We start from the raw sequence: 20,875 nt of genomic DNA on the forward strand, positions 1-20,875 counted from the left end.
TCTACTGACTCAGTATCTCTAGGAGTTGGGCCCTGGCATATATTTATTTTTAGAGGCTCCCCCAATCCCTCATTGTAGTCATTCTGGTACATAATAGGAATTAAGAACCATTGGTGAGTAGCATGTCAGAGGTGGAGGGACTTGTCTGCCACAATATGTTGACTGCCAAATTTGTCCCTTTTGTTGGATTTCTTGCCAACTAGAAGAAGGAATCCCACTCTCTATCCTTCCAGCTTTGGAGAATCTGAAGTTGTGTTACCACCTGGGTTCACAGTTCAGTTGAAACCTCATTTTCTCAGACAGTATGCTTAATATGCTTAGGTTGCCAGAACAGCCTATTCTTTAGTTAGAGTGGTATTAAAACTATGTATTAATAACATTTCCATGAGCAAATGAGTTCTGAATTCTAAGTAACCAAACTAACAAACTTAAACCGCAAACTGTGTTATGAACTGCTAGGGACTTCACATGTGTAGTTTCACTGTCTTGAGTACCCATTGACCTTCTTTTAATCTGCAGGGGTGATGATTTTGAAATTGCCCTTTCTGAAGAGAAGAGGAGGGGGTATAGACCCAACTATTAAAGAACGCCTTTGGTTGACACTCCATTGGCCCAAGGATCAACCAACACAGCTGGTATCCAGCTGTTTTGGGTAGGTCTTTTTTTGGTCATGCTCTCTCTGACATGTTTTGTTTTGCACTCTAGCTTGAGGAATTCCGAGGCTTCTCTTTCCAGACACAGAAGATGGAAAAAGCAGCATTTCAGGCTTATATTATGCTGGGCCGTTTGTAATAGAAAAATCGTGGGATGTGTTCTTAAGCTGTCTAATAACAGTGCTGAGAAAAGATCAAATAAGTATAGCCTGGTGGTTAAGAGCATGGACTCTGAAGTCAAGCAGAACTGAATTTCAGAATCAGTCTCTTACTTCTATGTGTTCATGAGCATGACCCTTTACGTTGAGCTTCCGTTAGTTCATATGTCAAGAGAGATTTTATAGAATTTTCTCTTAGGATGATTATAGCCATTCACCGAACAAAGTTTATTGTGTAGAAGCCACTAGGCTTCTAGTTGCTTGAGATAATTAGTGAATTTAGCAGACAAGGGCCCTGCCCTTTTTTTTTTTTTTTTTTTTTTCAAGGGCCCTGCTTTTAAATGAATTGATACAGTTAAAGCATATAAAAATCCTCCCCCCCCCAACAAAAAAATGTTGATCATGGCCCTACTCCCCCACACTATCCCAATAAAAGACAGTAGGTCTTCAAGATTTGGGGCTATGCAAATTATGGTGGCATTTTACAGTTAAAGCGGTTAGGAAACTGTTCCAAAGGTAGTGCAGTATATTCATGTCATTCAAAAAGAACATAAGAACATAGAGAAGCACTCTTCCTACCTGTCTTCTCAAGCAACTAGGTTCCCTTCCCCACAGGCAGTGACTCCTTGTTTTTGTGTGTGTTCTTTCTGAACTATTTTGTGCATATTTCAGAATATGCAGTTTTCTCTCCTTAAAAGAACAATTAGCAAATCATTTTGCAGCTGAGGGCCCATACTCTGTGTCCCCAAATCACTTGTTTTCAGATTGCTTCTGAAAGAGAACTAGTACTTGTTTTCCTTCACAGAGGTGAGCTGTTGCTGTGGGATCTCACTCAGTCTTGGAGACGGAAATTTACCCTCTTTAGTGCTTCATCAGAAGGGCAGAATCATTCAAGAATTGTGTTTAACTTATGCCCTTTACAAACTGAGGATGACAAACAGCTGCTGCTTTCCACGTCGATGGATAGAGATGTAAGAACTGCTTATTTTGCAGTCAGCATTGTAGATTGATGATTTATGACTTAAATGGAATTAGAGGGCTTTTCAAACCATCCACCAGTTTCCATGCCTCACCTTATTCCCTTGTGCCCAGACCAATCTCAGAGTTACAATTACTCATCAGCAGCAAGTACACCAACAGCAGAGAGTTAGGGGAAAGATGAGGAACTACCTTTTTGTTAAAGAGAGATAAATGATAAAGAATTGTAAGGGTACCTGGGTGGCTCAGTCAGTTAAACATCTGCCTTAAGAAAAAAAAATAATAGGGGAGATCCCTGGGTGGCTCAGCGGTTTAGCCCCTGCCTTCGGTCCAGGGCATGATCCTGGAGTCCCAGGATCAAGTCCCACATCGGGCTTCTGCATGGAGCCTGCTTCTCTCTGCCTATCTCTCTCTCTCTCTCTCCCTGCCCACTCTCTGTGTCTCTCACAAATAAATAAAATATTAAAAATAATAATAATAATAATAATGATAATAATAATAATAAATAAATAAACATCTACCTTCAGCTCAGGTCATGATCCCAGGTCCTGGGATCCAGCCTTGCATCGGCCTCCTTGCTCAGCAAAATGCCTACTTCTCCCTCTGCCTGCTGCTCCCCTTGCTTGTGCTCCTCTTTGACAAATAAATAAAATTAAATTTAAGAAAAAAGAATTATAGATGTGTCCAGGGAAGGATGTGTGAGATCATCATGCTTTGGCTTTAAAATAGCCTTGTCTATAGTTTAGGTAGAGAAACATCTGCTCTTGGTGAAGTCTCCAGGGGAGTATTGGCTTTAAGAGTCTGTGGCTATTGTTTTGCAGTTAAACTAAGGTTTACTTGATAGACTGTTTTCTCCAAAGCCCCTCTGTTAAACAAGTGAAGATTAAATATGTAGCACTCCTCTTTCCCTGGTATAAGATATTTCGCTTTTTGAGATAGCTCCTTTCATTTTCTAGTGTCCTGAGGCCATCTTCATTCTTAGGACTTGCCAAATGAAGAGATCACCAGTGCTGTAATACAGTAGAGTGGAAATGCCCCTGGACTCTAGGAAATGGGAAGCCCTGGTCTGGTTTATTCCTTGTGTGACCCTGAATTCACTTGACATCTCTGAGAATAAATGTATTTTCAGTTCCCTTTGAGCTCTACAATTTATTAATTTTTTTTCTAAAAGACACTTCTTCCAATACCTACTGGAATAATTAAATTATATTATTCTTATTCATTAAGTTCATCCTATTTGAGATGTTCATTCTTTTTCCAGTTTCTCTTTTTTTTTAATATTTAGACCCTCACCCTTGATCTTTTCAGGTAAAATGTTGGAATATGGCCACCCTCGAGTGCTGCTGGACCCTCCCTTCCCTAGGTGGGTTTGCCTACAGCCTGGCTTTCTCTCCTGTGGACATGGGCTGTTTGGCCATAGGTGTTGGGGATGGCATGATCCGCATATGGAATACACTCTCCATCAAGAACAACTATGATGTGAAAAATTTTTGGCAGGGTGTCAAGTCCAAGGTTACAGCGGTAAGGATGATTTCTTTGAGCTTGCTCTGAACTTTTTTTCAAATAATTCTTATAGTAAGAAATTAGGAATGACCTGGATGTGCATTCATATAAGTTATAAGATAAACATATATTGAAGGGTATCAGACTATTAAAAATTATAATATGGCTTTTTCTTTGATGTGGAAAGATGTTCACAATTGATGAAAAATGAAAATTACAAAACATGGGACTGCAGATTAGACAACAATAGGTTTATATTTTCTTTTCTCTATTTAGTCTAAAAGCAATAAATGCTGTGGTTAAAAGGAATACCATACAGGATTGTCAAATCACTATGTGATATACCTGAAAATAATACAACACTGTATGTCAACTATATTTCGATAAGAAAAATAATAATAATAATAACAGGGACACCCGGCTGACACAGTCAGTTAAGTGTCCCACTCTTGGTTTCAGCTCAAGTTGTGATCTTAGAGTTGTGAGATCGACCATGCCCACATGGAGCTCCATCCACTCTCAGCAGTCTGTTTGAGATTCCTCTCCCTCTTCCCTCCTTATGCTCATGTGCACGTGTGCTCTGTTTCTCTCTCTCTCAAATAAATAAATCTTAAAAATTAAAAAAATAATAATAAAAAGAGAAAAAAAGAAAACCAAACTGTATGGAAGTATAGAAAGCAAAAAGTTTTCCTACCCTCCACTCTATTCTCCCACTTCCATAATCCAGAGAACCACTAATGACAATTTGTAATGTATCTTTCCAAGTTTTATTAATAGAATTCTACTTTCTAAACTGTTATGGAATCTTTTATCCCCACTCAACAGTGTCTCAATGCACATTATTTAAATGTTTGAACCTATTTTTGTTTTTTTCAACTGTATATATTTAACTTTAGTCACAAAAATATCGGCAAAGATAGAAAATTGGCAGTGGGGTTTTTTGGATGGTGAACATACCAGTGACTTTTACTTTAATACTTTGTTTCTTTTAAATAATGAGAATTTATTACTTTTAAAATTAGAAGATACCAAGAGCAAGAAAGTTTCATTTGAATGCTTGACAGATAACCTCACTTCCCTTAACAGTATGCCCCTTGTCTTCTCTGTTTTGTAGCTCTGCTGGCACCCAACCAAGGAAGGCTGCTTAGCTTTTGGAACTGATGACGGGAAAGTGGGATTGTATGACACCTACTCCAACAAGTAAGAAGCAAGATTGTTTAGCCCACTGACCAAAATGTCTGTGATGGAATTAATTTTGATTTGTAAACCAATGTTTTTCCTAGCTATTTTTTTTCAAATTCCTTTCAATTAGGGTTCAACACATGGCATCTTATCATGTTTTTTTAGTCTCTCTTATTCTAGAACAGTACCCCCATTTCTTTCTATAACATTGCCTTTTCAGTTTGAAGAATCCAGGTAAGTTTTTTGGTGAGAATATTCTACATTTTGGACTTACCTAGTTATTTCTTTCTGGTGATTTCTAACTCATTTCAGTATTCCCTATATTCTCAACAAGCTGGAAGTTATATCTAGAGCTTCATTGTCCATTCCAGTAGTTTTTAGCCACAGGTGACTACTGGGATGTGCTGTAAGTGTAAATACACTCCAAAGTTCAGAGTCTGCGCCCCCCCAAAAAAATGTAAAATATCTCAAAAATTATTTTATTTTGGTATTTTAAAAGATAATACTTTTGTATACTGAGTTTAATAAAATATACTATTAAAATTGAATTTTACTTATTTCTTTTGCTTCTTTTAATGTGGCTACAAGAAAGCTTTAAGTTGCATGTGTGGCTCATATATATGGCTCACATTATGAATCTATTGAACACAGCTATCCCAGATGCTTGATTGGATCCCAGACTGTGCTGTTCAGTTTGGTGGCCACATATAGGTATTTATTGTTAAAATAAAGTTAGAAGTTTAGTTCCTTGTTTCTCATCAGCACAAGGCCCAGAATTTAGAATAGCACTATTATAGACCAAAGATTGGAGAGCCGTGGCTCATGACTTAACGGTTCCACCTTTTGAAATTATTGGGAAAAAAATCAGACTATTTCATGACATGAAAATTAAAGTTCAGATTTCAACATTGATAGATAAAGCTTTATTAGGAACCCAGTCACACTCATTTATTTACACCTTATCAGAGGCTGTTTTCATACTACCAGAACACAGTGAGAGGAGTTGTGACAGAGAACACATGGCTCAGAAGCCTGAAATATTTACTGTCTGGCCCTTTATAGAATGGTTACCTACCCCTATTCTAAATCATTCATTTTTAAGTAAGAACTATTTGCTACACTGCAGAGTTAACCTTTTTTTTTTTTTTTTTTTTTTAAGATTTTATTTATTCATGAGAGACACAGAGAGAGGCAGAGACCTAGGCAGACGGCAAAGCAGGCCCCATGCAGGAAGCCCAATGCAGGACTTGGGCCTCCATCCCTGGATTCCAGGATCATGGGATCACACCCTGGGCCAAAGGCAGGCACCCAACCCCTGAACCACCCAGGCATCCCAGAGTTAACGCTTTTTTTTTTTTTTTTAAGATTTTATTTATTTATTCATGAGAGACACACAGAGAGAGAGAGAGGCACAGACACAGGCAGAGGGAGGAGCAGGCTCCACGCAGGGAGCCCAACATGGGACTTGATCCCGGGTCTCTAGGATCACGCCCTGGGCTGAAGGCAGCGCTAAACCGCTGAGCCACTGGGGCTGCCCACAGTTAATCTTTTTATATGCAATTTTTTATACATATGTAAAACCTACACGCAGTTAGTTACCTACATATTTTGTTCTGCAGTTAGTTACCTACATATTTTGTTTTGCACTTAGTTAACTCCACTTTTAATTCTCAAAACATAATGCACTATTCCAAAGAATCACTGAAGAAAATAAAACCGTATTGCAGTTTAAATAGCTCTATGTCGTCACAAAATTGTTGACTAATTCTATTACATTACTATCTTCTGGATATTCTAAACTGACTATCCAAACTAACACTAAGAATGGTATGTAGGAGGAGGAAGAGTGCTGCTGTAGATACTGTTAGGCAGTATTCAGCTAGAACTATTTATATTTCTTTTAGTCCAAAGAAACTGGAGTTTATTGCCCAGGATGATAATGATGCCTGTGCCAGAAACATGAAAGTAAGTAAGTCAGCAGCTAGTTTAGTCGTAGGTTCTAGACTCCAGGAATTCTCAAATCCTACAAAGAACATGGTTTACAGTGAAGGTAACAGCCATCCTGCCTTTATTGACACCTCACATGTCACTAACCACCAAATTACCCTCAAGAGCAAGTTTTCTTCACAGTCAAAAATTTTAAAATCAAACTTCTCTAAAATCTGGTCTTAGTTTAAGAATGTGATGTTAATGACCGAGTAAGCCTAAAATGACTCTTTTGTCTTTTGGTTTTTGGTTGTTGTTTTTTTTTTTGGTTTTTGTTTTTTTTTACTTTTTGTCTTTTGAAAGTGAGGTGGATCCATCTGTATGATGATAATAGATGCTTAGCAGTAACCTTAGTTCTGGGCTGAACGGTTTACGTTTTCTATCCTGTTCTATTTTTCTCTAGTTATTATAGCATTTACACTGCTTGTAACTACAGTGACATTAGAATATATGACATTTATGTGAAGTGGGCAACTGGCAGGGGGAGAGAGGTAAAATCCCACACTGGCCAGATTGGTGGTAGTTGGGGGTCAGGGCGGGGGCGGGGATAGCAGATAACATTTTTTCCTGGATAAAGTACATTTGGGACTTAATCATTTTGCTGGCAGATATCATTACATGGTATGTTATTTAAATGTTGGCTTCTCCACAGTCAGCTATTTAGAGGATACCGTTAAATTGCTTTTCTCTAATATTAGCAACTAATAGGTAGGAACCTTTTAGAAAAAGATGGATCTGATTTCCACTGTGCCTTCTGTTTAAATCTTTGTTTAATACCCCTTTCCCCCAGACCTCCACAGATTTCTAGCACATATCATAAGAAGACTGTGTACACTTTAGCCTGGGGGCCGCCACTACCCCCCATTGCACTCGGTAAGTACCTGAGCCATTCTCTAGCAAACATGAGAGCATTCTCTTTCTTTCAGTTTAATTGTAAGATATTTAAGCTGGAAAGTCATACATACTCTAGTATAATGACTGCTTCTGCAGACTGCTATGTCCCCCCAAAGATCATGAGGGCAGTCATAGCAAATGATAAGTTAGAAACCATTCACCTATAATAAGAATCCCCAAACTCTAAAGCATCATTTGGTTTCTTTGAGCTGAATTTTTTCACTGTGCATCTGAGAGGCAGATGAGAGAGGCAGAGACACAGGCAGAGGGAGAAGCAGGCTCCACACAGGGAGCCCGATGCAGAACTCAATCTCAGGACTCCAGGATCACGCCCTGGGCCGAAGGCAGGTGCTAAACTGCTGAGCCACCTAGGGATCCCCAAGAAGATGTTTTTTGATCCCAGCTTTGGCACCCATACTGTTTGGATGGCAGGAGAATGTTTAAAGCAAATACTCTGCCTTATAAATATTACTGTAAAGTTAGTGTATCTTTTTACTTCTCCCAACAGCTGTGTTCATATGCAAAGAACAGTGACTTTATTCCAATGTACTAATGAAATATTTTTAAAACAACTCATGGTATGCTATAGTTGTACTATGGCAACAAATAGTTAAGCTGGTGAAATGCAAAACTGATAAGCTTTCTTTTCTTATCTCATATAGGAGAAGGAGACAGACCTTCCCTCACTTTATATAGCTGTGGAGGGGAAGGGATTGTCTTACAGCATAACCCCTGGAAGCTTGGTGGAGAAGCCTATGATATCAACAAACTCATCAGGGACGCCAACTCAATCAAAGTGAGTCCTTGTGGTCTAAAGTCATCTTGATTTCCCATCTTATATGATAAATGCCATTATTAGAGATATCCATTATGCTCATCAGATTTCTTAGATGTTCCTAAAAGCCTCAGTGAATTTGTGATTTATTACAGATAACTAGAAGTCTTTATCCCTGAATAAAGCAAGGAACTTAAACACACACACACACACACACACACAGTTTTGTCTCAGTTGCCATGCTGATTTATGATAAACTTTCAGATCTTGGATATAAAGCATCCCTTTCAGGCCAGCCACTTTCTCCAGAGTGAAACCTTGGTAAAAATTACTATAATGTGGTAGCCAAGGTTGGTTGCAAAGTATTTTGCTGAAGACAAAATAACCATCTTATTTTTAATTTTTTAGTGAAATAACTACAGATTTGCACAAAAATAATGCATATAGTTCCCTTATATTCTTGACCTAGATACCCACATTTAATCACTTTTGTCTTACCATTTTATCAGTCTATGCCAGAACTGTCTTTTGAAGTGAAACCATAAATGTTGAGAGTTCTTTTTTTTTATAATTTATTTTTTTTTAATTTTTTTTTTTTTTTATTTATGATAGTCACACAGAGAGAGAGAGAGAGGCGGAGACATAGGCAGAGGGAGAAGCAGGCTCCATGCACCAGGAGCCCGATGTGGGATTCGATCCCGGGTCTCCAGGATCGTGCCCTGAGCCAAAGGCAGGCGCTAAACCGCTCGCCACCCAGGGATCCCATGTTGAGAGTTCTTATTCTTTCAAATGGACATTTTTATTGCTCATTATTTTTGAATGACTAGCATAAAAATAATAATCATTAATGGAATTATTTTTTTAAAGGTTTTTTTTTTAATTTATTTATTCATAGAGACACAGCTAGAGAGGCAGAGACACAGGCAGAGGGAGAAGCAGGCACCATGCAGGGAGCCCGATGTGGGACTCGATCCCGGGTCTCCAGGATCACGCCCTTGGCTGCAGGCAGCGCTAAACTGCTGTGCCACCGGGGCTGCCCTGGAATTATTTTTATTAACTATATTCTTTCATTAAATGTTATCTCCACATTAACATTCAGCAGTGAATGAAAAAGAATTCCTATTCCTAAAGAGCTTTCAGTTTTGTGGTAGTTGAATATATGGATTAGAACTTCATACAAGGAGGAGCACCTGGCTGGCTAAGGCAGTAAGGCATGTGACTCTTGATCTTGGAGTTGTGGTCTCAAGCCCCGCTCCTGTGGCTCAGCGGTTTAGCACCGCCTTCAGCCCAGGGCATGATCCTGGAGTCCCAAGATCAAGTCCCACATCAGGCTCCCTGCATGGAGCCTGCTTCTCCCTTTGCCTGTGTCTCTGCCTCTGTGTGTGTGTGTGTGTGTGTGTGTGTCTCTCATGAATAAATAAAATCTTAAAAAAAAATATTCCCTATGGCATAAAAAAATTAAAAATCAAAATTTTAAAAATTTAAAAAGCAACAACAAAAAACTTCATACAAGGTGTTTGGGCTGGAATTAGAAATTTAGAATTCCTAGGGTGCCTGGGTGGCTCAGTCGGTTAAGGACTGCACTCTTGATTTTGGCTCAGGTCATGATCTCAGGATCCTGCACCAGGCTCTGCTGGGTGTGGAGCCTGCTTAAGATTCTCTCTCCCTCTCCCTCTGCTCCCCACACTACCCACTTGAGTGCTCACTCAAATTACTTTCTTCTCTCTCTCTCAAGAAATTTAGAATTCCTTCAGGTGAATGGTAGCTGTAGAAGCTGTGGGAATATATGAGGTGATCTAAAGACACAATTAAGAAGACAAGAGGGTCCAGGCAGCCTTGGGGAAACACCAGCAGTTGGGAGAAAGAAAAAAAATAGGAAGAAAACTGGGAAAGCATGTATATAGCTTTTGTTAAGGAGACATGACCCCCATATTATCAAGCCAGTGGACATGTTACACACTCTGATGTGGGATAAAAATCATTTTAATGAAGTTCATTTCACAGAGTTAGATATTATAAACATTTAGTTTACTGGTCTCTTTTTTGTCCCAATTAAGGAAATTACAGTCAGAATGCTTGCTTTTAGTAACTCTTGTAGTAATTCTATGTAATTAGAACATTTTAAGCTCTAGGGATTTTTTTTTCTCATGCTGTCATCATTGATTTGTAAGATATGCAGAGAGAATAGTGCTTTTAGTCAATTGGTTTGTTTTGCTTTCTAGTACAAATTGCCTGTACACACAGAGATCAGCTGGAAAGCAGATGGAAAAATCATGGCTCTTGGCAATGAAGATGGGTATGTGTTTGTTTCTTTAAAAAAAAAAAAAAGACTTTGTAATTGCACATACATTTGATTAAAAGCTGATTCATGCCATCTATAATGTTAGTTGGGATGATATTCTGATCTGCCCTTGATATTCTCTGCAGAGACCCAGGAGCTCTCTGCATCTTCAAGAATGTAAAATAAGCTGGATATTTTAAGTCCAAAGGAATGTTCGCCTATTCAGTGTTTAGGCTGTTTTATGTTTCACAAAATGTTCATCTATTGCACTGTACTATCTAAATCTTCCTTCATTTTTTTAAAATAAGCCTGGGCACCAGTGCTTTTTAGACCTCACTGTGTTCTTTCTGATGTTGATCATAGCAACATAATCCTAATTTAGTCATTGGTTCATTATTTCTTTTAGCTTTTCCATAGCACCATTTATCACAAGAGCCTGATAAACACAACTTTCCAGAGATTATGTGGGATTTTTTTTTTTAAAGCTGAATATATTTGTTGAAAGAACAGCCTTTTGTATCTGGCTCTCTGTAAGAATAACCTTTACAGTGATAGATAGGATTATCCTATTCCATTTCACCTTTATTTCAGTAATGGGATAAGGAAGATACGTGTTTGCATATTAGATTGTAATTTGATCATCCATCTTTCTTGTCGCATGTGTTTGTTATTCCAGATCAATAGAAATATTTCAGGTTCCCAACCTGAAACTGATATGTACCATCCAGCAGCATCACAAACTTGTGAATACCATTAGCTGGCATCATGAGCATGGCAGTCAGCCGGAGCTGAGCTATCTGATGGCCTCTGGGTCCAACAACGCGGTCATTTATGTGCATAACCTAAAAAGTGTGATAGGTAACTTTGGTTTCTTACATACTAGGGTGATAACTGTTCAGCTGCTTTGCATTCCAAGTTTTATACCTTTATTTACTTTTTGATATTGTTATTCTTGTTTTTTCTGCTTTCAAAAGTAATATATTTTTCTTATTTAAAATAAGATGGGCACGTGGGTGGCTCAGTCGGTTACATATCCGACTCTTGGTTTCAGCTCAGGTCATGATCTCAAGGTCATGAGATGGAGCCCCATGTAAGTGGTTGTTAAAAGAGCGCTTTTTAAAAATATGGAAGCAGTGAGATTTATTTTTTTCTGATATGAAGAAATTATATTATAATCTGTCACAATGCTGTTTCCAGAGTATTGCAAGTATGTGCTATCAGCCATACTGAAAATAGTTGACAGTTTTATTTTCTCTAGAATTTCCCATAGTTTTTTGAGAATCCTTATCTATAAGAACAAAAAAAAAAATTTATTCTAGGAGTGGCTCCCTCAAGTTGAAAGCAATGTGGAAAAACAAAGTGTAGACAGGTTTTTTCTAGCAATAAATAGCAGACAGTATGTAACTTATGAGCATGATATGTTAGAAGGCTTATCCTGGTCTTATTGGGATTCCGAATTAAGCATCCAGTTTGATAGAAGGCATTAACAATTCTTCAGAGCAGTGCAGATCTGTGTTACTTTAATACTAACATCTCAGTTTGGTTTTTATTTCATATCTACCAAATAACAGAAAAAGATTTTTAAAAAATGGCCAGAATCAATATTACTTTATTTCAGACTTAGAGGAAAGATGCAAGAGTAATACAGAGAACTCTCATACAATCTTTCACATATTCAACAACTGTTAACCTTTTGTCATATTCATTTGGTTGTAGGTGTGTGGGTGCGTGTGCATACATATTTTTTTCCAAACCGTTTGTGTTGCATACATCATGCCCACCCAAACCCTTAATATTCGTGTATTTTGTAAGAATGAGGATATTACCTTACAGTCAATCTACAATTCCATTATGAACTTCAGTTAATTTAATAATATAAATACAGTGGTTTAATCGATCATTCATATTCATTTTGTCAGTTGATCCAGTAATGTCCTTTATATCTGGAATAGTCTCAAAGCCTTTTTTATTTTTTTTAATCTTTGAAGGCTACTGCTCTATTATTTTGTAGATGTCCCCTCAGTCTGGGTTGATGTGGTATTTTCTCCTGATTAAATTCAGAATTATATGTCTTCAGCTACCATAAAACTGATGACACAGCCTTCTTGATATCACATGCAAAAGATACTATTTTCATTTTGGTGGCTTTTAGAAAGACAGAATGACAACTAAAACTTATTGCAGTAAACCTATCTGCATACCTCACTGCATATGTGCCCATAGTCTTAACCAATAAATAATATTGCCTGCTGAAAGTCATCTAGAAAGCATATGGCAAAATCTTGACTGTCCATGTCAAGATGTAACTCTGCTGTGTCTTTTTGTTGTTGCTATTAGTAAAAATGACATCTTCTCTTTGTCTCTTAGAGAGCAATCCTGAATCTCCAGTGACCATTACAGAGCCCTACCGGACCCTGTCAGGGCACACAGCCAAGATTACCAGTGTGGCTTGGAGCCCGCATCATGATGGAAGGCTGGTATCTGCTTCCTATGATGGTACAGCTCAGGTACTATTGTGTGCTTAATTCTGTAGGTTCTTCACTATGTACTCTAACTTGAACTCTTCCCTCCTTTCCCCAGTTGTGTACATTCTTTCCCTCACTGTTATCTTCTACAGAAAGGAATATTCTGAGCTCTAGAAGGCATTTTAGTTCATTCCACATATCTGGGCCCTTGGCAGGCTAAGATTGGGTTTTTGGGTTTTGTTTTTGTTTTCTTGTTTCTGTTTTACTTAGATGAAAGGGAAAGTATTGATAGAAACTAGCTAAATTCTAATTTTTTTAACATTTCATTCTTACTGTCATATGATGGACTAAACTGATGTGAGAACTACTAGCTCCTATTTTAAATACAGAAACGGTGGCTATAAACATGAACAGTTTTTAATAATAAATTAGTAAGTCAAAAATCTTCAAGTTAGAAAGAATAAAGAGGAGATGCCAAGCCAGAGCTGTGAGGTAGGACTTTCAGATACCAGAACCAGAACAGACATTAAGAACTGGAGAGCTAACTTCTGATGGATGTCCATCTCAATGTAGAGTTGTAACTAAGCTAGGAGCCAGGAAGGGCTGCCCTCTGAAATGGAGACAGGAGTATTTCAAGAAAGTAAGGAAATTGATCATTTCCCAGAGATGGGGACAAAAGAATCACCTGTGAGAAATAAGAACCATACACATGCAGATATAGGCTGTAAATTAAAATTCTCTTCGTGATGTCAAACCCCCAGCCCAAAAAAACATAGAATAACTGGTTCATTACAGTGAAATACTTAGAGCACCATTAGAAGCTCACTCAGAATCATCCCCATAAGAATGTCTCTACATCCCAGAGTACATAAGCCTCTTGTAGGAAGTAACATTTCTAAAATTTAAACTTGTGGGATCCCTGGGTGGCGTAGCGGTTTGGCGCCTGCCTTTGGCCCAGGGCGCGATCCTGGAGACCCGGGATCGAATCCCACATCAGGCTCCCGGTGCATGGAGCCTGCTTCTCCCTCTGCCTGTGTCTCTGCCTCTCTCTCTCTCTCTCTGTGACTATCATAAATAAATAAAAAATAAAAATAAAAAAAAATAAACTTGTAAGAGGAAATAATAAGTCATAAGGGGAAATAAAAGTACACAGTTTCTTTTTAAGTCTTTTTTAACTTCTCTCCCCCCAAAGCAATAGAATAACCAGAAATTATCTGTGCTATCCTGTGCCTTGTGGTTTTAGGTGTGGGATACTCTCCGAGAAGAGCCTCTGTGCAATTTCCGAGGACATCGAGGTCGACTGCTTTGTGTGGCATGGTCCCCACTGGATCCAGACTGCATCTACTCAGGGGCAGATGACTTCTGTGTGTACAAATGGCTCACTTCCATGCAAGAACATTCCCGGCCTCCTCAAGGTCAGTCAGAACCAGGAGCCTATAAATGCTAGCCTAATTCCCTTTCTCCGTTTCTCAGAGTAACTGAATTGATCAAGGTCAAGAAAAGGGGACATTCATGTAGAGTGGCAGTGATATACTGGCATGGGTTGCCTTCCTAATCAATGAAGACAACCATGAGAGGCCTGAGGACAACATTCAAATAGTAACAAGTATACCTAGCACTCAGATCTTGGTTTCTAAATATCATTTTCTGTTAAAAGAGACCAACCAGAGCTTCTTGGAGAAATGGCTAATTCCAGGTTGGTATAGGAAAAATACAGAACGGGCCTGGAACATCATCTGGTGCCACAAAGGAAGGAAGTGCTCAAGAACTGAGATCTGTCAAGAGAACAAAGAAGCTAGCTCACAGGGACTCCCACTAACCAAATCTGGCACAGCCTGAACATGAAAATAATGAACAGGAGAATTCCAATGTAGAATGAATGATGCAATCAGAAGATTACCATTCAGCAATCATCACATTAACAGTTTGTGGTCAAGAAACATCAATGGATAATAAAACTAGTGGATGCAAATACTTAGTAATTACAAAGAAAAAAATGATTTTTCAAGGAGAAACTCACAAGACAAGTAAACAACCAAATAATGGGACAGATAGAAATGTTGTGCTACTTTGAATGTTGTATTGACCACATCACTCCTATGTATGCCAGCCCAAAATGCAGAACCTAAATTTAATCATGACAGACATCAGGTCATGGGGGAAATCAACAAAATAATTGTCCTGTGATCTTTAAAAGTTTCAAGTCATGAAAGTTAAAAGAACAAAACAAGCCTGTTCCAGGCTGAAGGAAACTAGAGAGACATAACAAGTACATCATGTAATCCTAGATTGTTTCCTTTTGCTATAAAAGATATTCTTGGTACAACTGGCAGAACTTGAGTAAAGTATGTAGACAGTACTAATGTATTGATGTTAACTTCCTGATTTTAATGGCTGTGCTGTAGTAATGTAGGAGAATGTCCTGTGTATAGAATATATAAGTATTCAGTGATAATTGTGTGTCATATTCATGTTTTAATGTAATCCTAAAAAGGGTTTGGTTAACATGTTGAAAATACAACTCTAAAAATTCATTGGGAAGGAAAGGGAAATGGTGATAATGCTATCAAAAAGAAGAGTGATGAAGTTTTGGAGATAATCTCCTAGAGTGCTTTTTTTAATTTTTTTTTTTAAATTTTTATTTATTTATGATAGTCACAGAGAGAGAGAGAGAGAGGCAGAGACATAGGCAGAGGGAGAAGCAGGCTCCATGCACCGGGAGCCTGACGTGGGATTCGATCCCGGGTCTCCAGGATCGCTCCCTGGGCCAAAGGCAGGCGCTAAACTGCTGCGCCACCCAGGGATCCCTCCTAGAGTGCTTTTAACTAAAAGTATATATTTTAGTCTATGGCCATGCCACCCTGAATGCACCTGATCTCATCTGATCTGGAAAGCTAATAAGCAGCATTGTGCCTGGTTAGTACTTGGATGGGAGAATATACATTTTAATCTGTCCTCCTCTTAACTGTGTTTCCTCTAGGTAAGAAAAGCATTGAATTAGAGAAAAAAAGGCTCTCTCAACCTAAGCCAAAGCCCAAAAAGAAGAAAAAGCCCACCTCAAGAGCTCCTATAAAGCAGGAAGTATGTGATGGGAATGAAGATGAGAGCATCAGGGAGAGCTCGGGACCTGTTGAGAATGGCGTGTCGGACCAGGAGGGCGAGGAGGAAGCCCGGGAGCCAGAGTTTCCTGGTGGTGTTGCCTCAGTGGGTATGTGACCAAATCCTGTGTTTCCCAGATGCTAGGACTTTGTAGGCATAACCTGTAAACTAAGCCAGGTCCTAACTCAGTTTGAAACTTCTCTGCCTCTGACCTACTTATGGTCCCATCTGTTTAACTTAGGTGGTACCTTTGGTGCCCTTAAATATTGCTAGTTTCTTAAAAGGTTGTTTTAAGCCTCTAAACTCCATTGAAGTGTGAAAGGGGATCTGACGGAAGACTGGGCTGGAAATAGTGAAGGTGTTCAGAGAACACTTTTTACGAACTTGGGCAGGACAAGACTACAGGGCAAAGTGAAACCAGGGAAGTAGATCCATAGAAACTTAACCAGGAAAGTTTTCACAGTGTGACATCTAGCCAGTTACTGAAAAAAACCACTGTCCCATACAAATGTCTGGCCTAGAAGCTACCATTGCTCTGGGAACTTGTGAGTTCTCACCCTCACAACTGGGTTTGTACCTAGTGTGTTTGTGCTGTTGTTGTTTCTGGAATAAAAATGTATGAATTTGGTTCTTCTAGTCTGGTAAGCTATAGTGGCCATTCTCCGATTTCTCAGAATACGGTTTTTCAGGGTTTTGTCACTGCTTTCTAATGAGGTAGGCTGTTTTTACTTTGAAGAGAAAAAAGTGTTACTGGATAAAATTGTAGTACTTTAATCTTTTTTTACCTTTAAATGTTTATCTTTAAGCTGTGGTGCCTATTACCTGTTAAAATGATTAAAGAGCAAAAAATATAAATAGATATTAGGAATGACCCATGTTTAGTCCTAAAATGGAATATTTTGATGTGACAGAATTAAAATGGCCAAAATATATGGTACAGACACATCCAGGCCCTGTCCACCTCAAGAGGTGGCTGTTGGAGCCATAGTTTAGGAAAATAAAGAGCTAAAAGTTTAATGGATTTTTTTTAAGCTCATGGTTGTGTATGCTCGGGATCGTGAGTCCACATCACGAACTCTTAATATTCTGTATTACAGTTAAACATGGAATTAGTAGTCTGTCATCTAAATATGTAAGAAGTCTTTGGTCATCTGAGCAGTTTCAGAACTCCTGGGCCTATGATATGACACTATGAGGACTAGAAACTTCAGTGCCTCCATAGACCAATTAGTCAAAGGTCTAAGTAATAAACTTACAGATTCCTGGAATACAGACAGTTTGTGAGGTGGGAAAAGAGAGACTACCTATATTTCCTCTCCAGAGTATTTTATCTCATATTATGGAATACATAAGATCACACTATTAACCCTGATGGAGTTCTTAATTACTTAAAAAAGAACTAGATTCTGCATTGTTCTTCTCCAAACTTTTTTCTTCACCCCCCATGATACAGCTTCTAGAGAACCAGTTACCTGCACTCCAGTTTCATCAGGCTTTGACAAGTCAAAAGTCACCATTAATAACAAAGTCACTTTACTGAAGAAAGAACCACCTAAAGAGAAGCCAGGTTAGTGTCTAATGAGTAAAATATATTGTGAAAGCATCCTCAAATATTACGTGCCACCAAAAACTCTGAAGTGTTTGGTTTTTTATTGTTGGTTTTTTTGGGGGGGCTTTTCTTTGTTTTCTAGGTTTTAAGTGTTTGTGTTTTGATTGTTTCGGTTTGGGGTCATGTTTTTAAACAGTTTTAATATACAATTTTAAACATTTTTAAATATTTTAATGATGAAGGATCATTTTTGCAGCTGTCACTAATTGTTCAAAGTGTTCACAGCAACATTTTGTGTGGTAAACACTGCTGCCAGCTCATTTAACTTAAAGCTCTAAGAACAGGAACTTTTCTTCTGCCCAGCAGTATCTCTCCAGTAGGTTACAGTCACACAATGGCCATCCATTTTTATGATTCTGACCAGATCTTCTTCAGAAAGTCTGTATTTTTATTACATTTCAGAATCCTTAACCAAGAAGCGAAAAGCTCGTTCCATGCTTCCATTGACTACCAGCCTGGACCACAGATCTAAAGAGGAGCTCCATCAGGACTGTTTGGTATTAGCAACTGCAAAACACTCCAAAGGTACAAAAATAGGCTTCCTTGGTCCATACATAGTCTTCTGGGAACTAGCACCTAAGAGGTGCTTGTATATTTGAACGAGCAAACAAATGTGTAAAATTGTTTGTATTTCTACATTATCTTCCAGCCTTCCCTTCCATCAGACCCCATTGCCAAGCTCCCCCTTCTGATCCACTGTTAGCACTCCCCAATGACTTCGAGATGCAGTGCTCTGATTTACTGTTATAAATTGAGCTGTTACCAACCATCTATGTGCCAGAATTGGTATGATGGCTTAATGAATCTTACCATGAATCAACTCCTTCAACTCTCTTTTCCCTAGAAAAAAGTATCTTCATGTAGAAAAAAAGTATTCGCTTATTGGAAGTATACCCCTAATATGGCAAAATTTTGGTAGAAGTTTTTATTATAGAAGGTTTTTTTATTTTACTTTTGCAAGGCCCTCAATTGAATGCCTATTATTTTGATATTTGAGCAACTATATATTTTTTATTTTTGAATTTGACATGTTGAAACCAGGTACGTATGATAAAATGATATTCAAAGAGTCCAAAAGAATATAAATCTTTTTTACATTCTCACCCTAATACCTATATTTCCTCTCAGTGCCACACTATTGCCAATTTCTTGTCCTCCAGAAATATTTTATGCTTTTGTATACATAGCCCTTTTGGGGGGACATTTTGATGACTTCCTATAACTTATACACCTAGTTGGATAGTTATACATTTTATTAACCTTACTGGAAAATCACTCATTTGACTTTTTAAAGATTTTATTTATTTGACAGAGCATGCATGTGCACACAAGCAGGGGGAGCAGGAGAGGGAGATGCAGGGCTCGATCCCAGGACCCTGGGGTTATGACCTGAGCCAAAGGCAGATGCTTAACCAACTGAGCCACCCAGGCAACCTCATTTGACTTTTTAAAAAGCAGATGAATATTGAACCCTTTTGTAGAGGATTCTAGTGAACATCAAGGACATTTCTTGTTAGTTTCGTTTTGTCTTTTTAGTTTTTACTGCATTTAAAATACATGTTGAATCTGGGGTTGACTTTTTTTTTTTTTTTTTTTTTTATTTATGATAGTCACAGAACGAGAGAGAGGCAGAGACATAGGCAGAGGGAGAAGCAGGCTCCATGCACCGGGAGCCCGACGTGGGATTCGATCCCGGGTCTCCAGGATCGTGCCCTGGGCCAAAGGCAGGCGCCAAACCGCTGCGCCACCCAGGGATCCCTGGGGTTGACTTTTTATATTCCCTTTTTTCCCCCTCCAAAATCTTTGAGCAAACTGCAAACTAAATTGTCTCATTGGGGCAGCCCCAGTGGCGCAGCGGTTTAGCACCGCCTGAAGCCCAGGGTGTGATCCTGGAGATCCGGGATCGAGTCCCACGTCGGGCTTCCTGCATGGAGCCTGCTTCTCCCTCTGCCTGTGTCTCTGCCTCTCTCTCTGCCTGTGTCTCTGCCTCTCTCTCGCTCTCTCTGAATAAATAAATAAATCTTAAATAAATAAATAAATAGTCTCATTGGATTTTGCCAAGGCTGAGCTAAACAAACTCACATATTTTGCTACCCTTATAACCAGCAGGGGTCTCTGTTAGGGTAAACAAGGACATAAGACTCTTCTTTTCACTGTCTGAAATGGGTGTTCTGGACGTATTTTTGGAAGATTAGAGAACAGTAACTTCACTTTGTCTTTTTTAATTAGCAGAACTAAATGAGGATATGTCTGCTGATCTTGACGAAAGATTTCACCTGGGGCTTTTTACAGACCGGGCGGCCCTGTACAGAATGATTGAGGTTGAAGGTGAGGCAAGTCCAGTCAACATAACCCAGTCTATCTTTATGCTTCCCTGACACTTTGTACTTAACTCTTTTATGGCTGCCATCCTGTGGCATCAATAATGATTCACTTTGCATGCTGGTTAACTGGGTTTTGAGCTCCCCAAACCGTACATTCGCATACACCCCTTGCATCTGTCATAGGACCCTGAACATACAGTATTCACTCTGAGTGTAAGAGTGCATGGGTGACTAAGGGACTGAGTGGGCTTCGCACCACATTATGAACACTGGGAGATGACTCTCCCATCACCCGGCAACAACATATTCTGGGAGTTTGTTCCTCTTTCCTCCAGCCTTTCTTTCTCTAGAAGTCCGTGCAAAGGTCTCTGAACATCTTCCCAACATTCTATCTCCTCCAAACAGGAAAGGGTCACTTGGAAAATGGCCACCCTGAGTTATTTCACCAGCTCATGCTTTGGAAAGGAGATCTCAAAGGTGTTCTTCAGACTGCAGCAGAAAGAGGAGAGCTGACAGACACTCTTGTAGCTATGGCACCAGTTGGTATGTTCTTTTCAACAGAAGTGCTATCACCTTGAGGATGAGTCTACTACAGATGGACACTCTCAGGGCCCTGGGTGGCTCAGTTGATTAAGCATCTACCTTTGGCTCAGGTCATGATCCTGGGGGCCTGGGATGGAGCCCTGCGTGGGGTTGTCTGCTTTTCCCTCTCCCTCCGCCCCTTCTGCCCCCTCTTCCTCCCACCCCACCCCCACCCCCCGCTGGCTCATGGTCTCTCTCATGCACTTTCAAATAAATAAATAAAATATAAAAAATAAATAAAAAAAGATGGACTCTTGCAGGACAGTTTGGCCATGTCTAATTACTTTAACTCAGCAATTCTAAGTGTTGGGACTAAACGGTACTCAACAAAATGACAGGTATACATGGACTGTCATTACAGCAGCATTTGTAATAGCAAAGGATCA

At 39.1% G+C, this 20,875-nt stretch overlaps 1 protein-coding gene across 4 annotated transcripts in view; it reads left to right on the forward strand.

Annotated features, from left to right (window-relative positions):
• GEMIN5 (gem nuclear organelle associated protein 5) overlaps positions 1-20,875 on the forward strand; it is a 40,173-nt gene that overhangs the window by 6,491 nt on the left and 12,807 nt on the right. For 2 of the 4 annotated variants that reach the window (XM_025435484.3, XM_049109205.1), the window contains exons 6-20: positions 520-652; positions 1,617-1,782; positions 3,098-3,310; positions 4,407-4,492; positions 7,251-7,333; positions 8,017-8,150; positions 10,352-10,425; positions 11,087-11,268; positions 12,778-12,917; positions 14,119-14,290; positions 15,856-16,083; positions 17,428-17,541; positions 17,986-18,108; positions 19,813-19,911; positions 20,313-20,450. In XM_025435484.3, coding sequence (XP_025291269.1) covers positions 520-652; positions 1,617-1,782; positions 3,098-3,310; positions 4,407-4,492; positions 7,251-7,333; positions 8,017-8,150; positions 10,352-10,425; positions 11,087-11,268; positions 12,778-12,917; positions 14,119-14,290; positions 15,856-16,083; positions 17,428-17,541; positions 17,986-18,108; positions 19,813-19,911; positions 20,313-20,450 — 2,085 coding nt within the window. The remainder of the gene's footprint in view (positions 1-519; positions 653-1,616; positions 1,783-3,097; positions 3,311-4,406; positions 4,493-7,250; positions 7,334-8,016; positions 8,151-10,351; positions 10,426-11,086; positions 11,269-12,777; positions 12,918-14,118; positions 14,291-15,855; positions 16,084-17,427; positions 17,542-17,985; positions 18,109-19,812; positions 19,912-20,312; positions 20,451-20,875) is intronic. The other 2 variants (XM_025435485.3, XM_049109206.1) reach the window with 1 other exon arrangement.

The sequence above is a fragment of the Canis lupus genome, chromosome 4 (assembly GCF_003254725.2).
Source record: "Canis lupus dingo isolate Sandy chromosome 4, ASM325472v2, whole genome shotgun sequence".
NCBI lineage: Eukaryota > Metazoa > Chordata > Mammalia > Carnivora > Canidae > Canis > Canis lupus.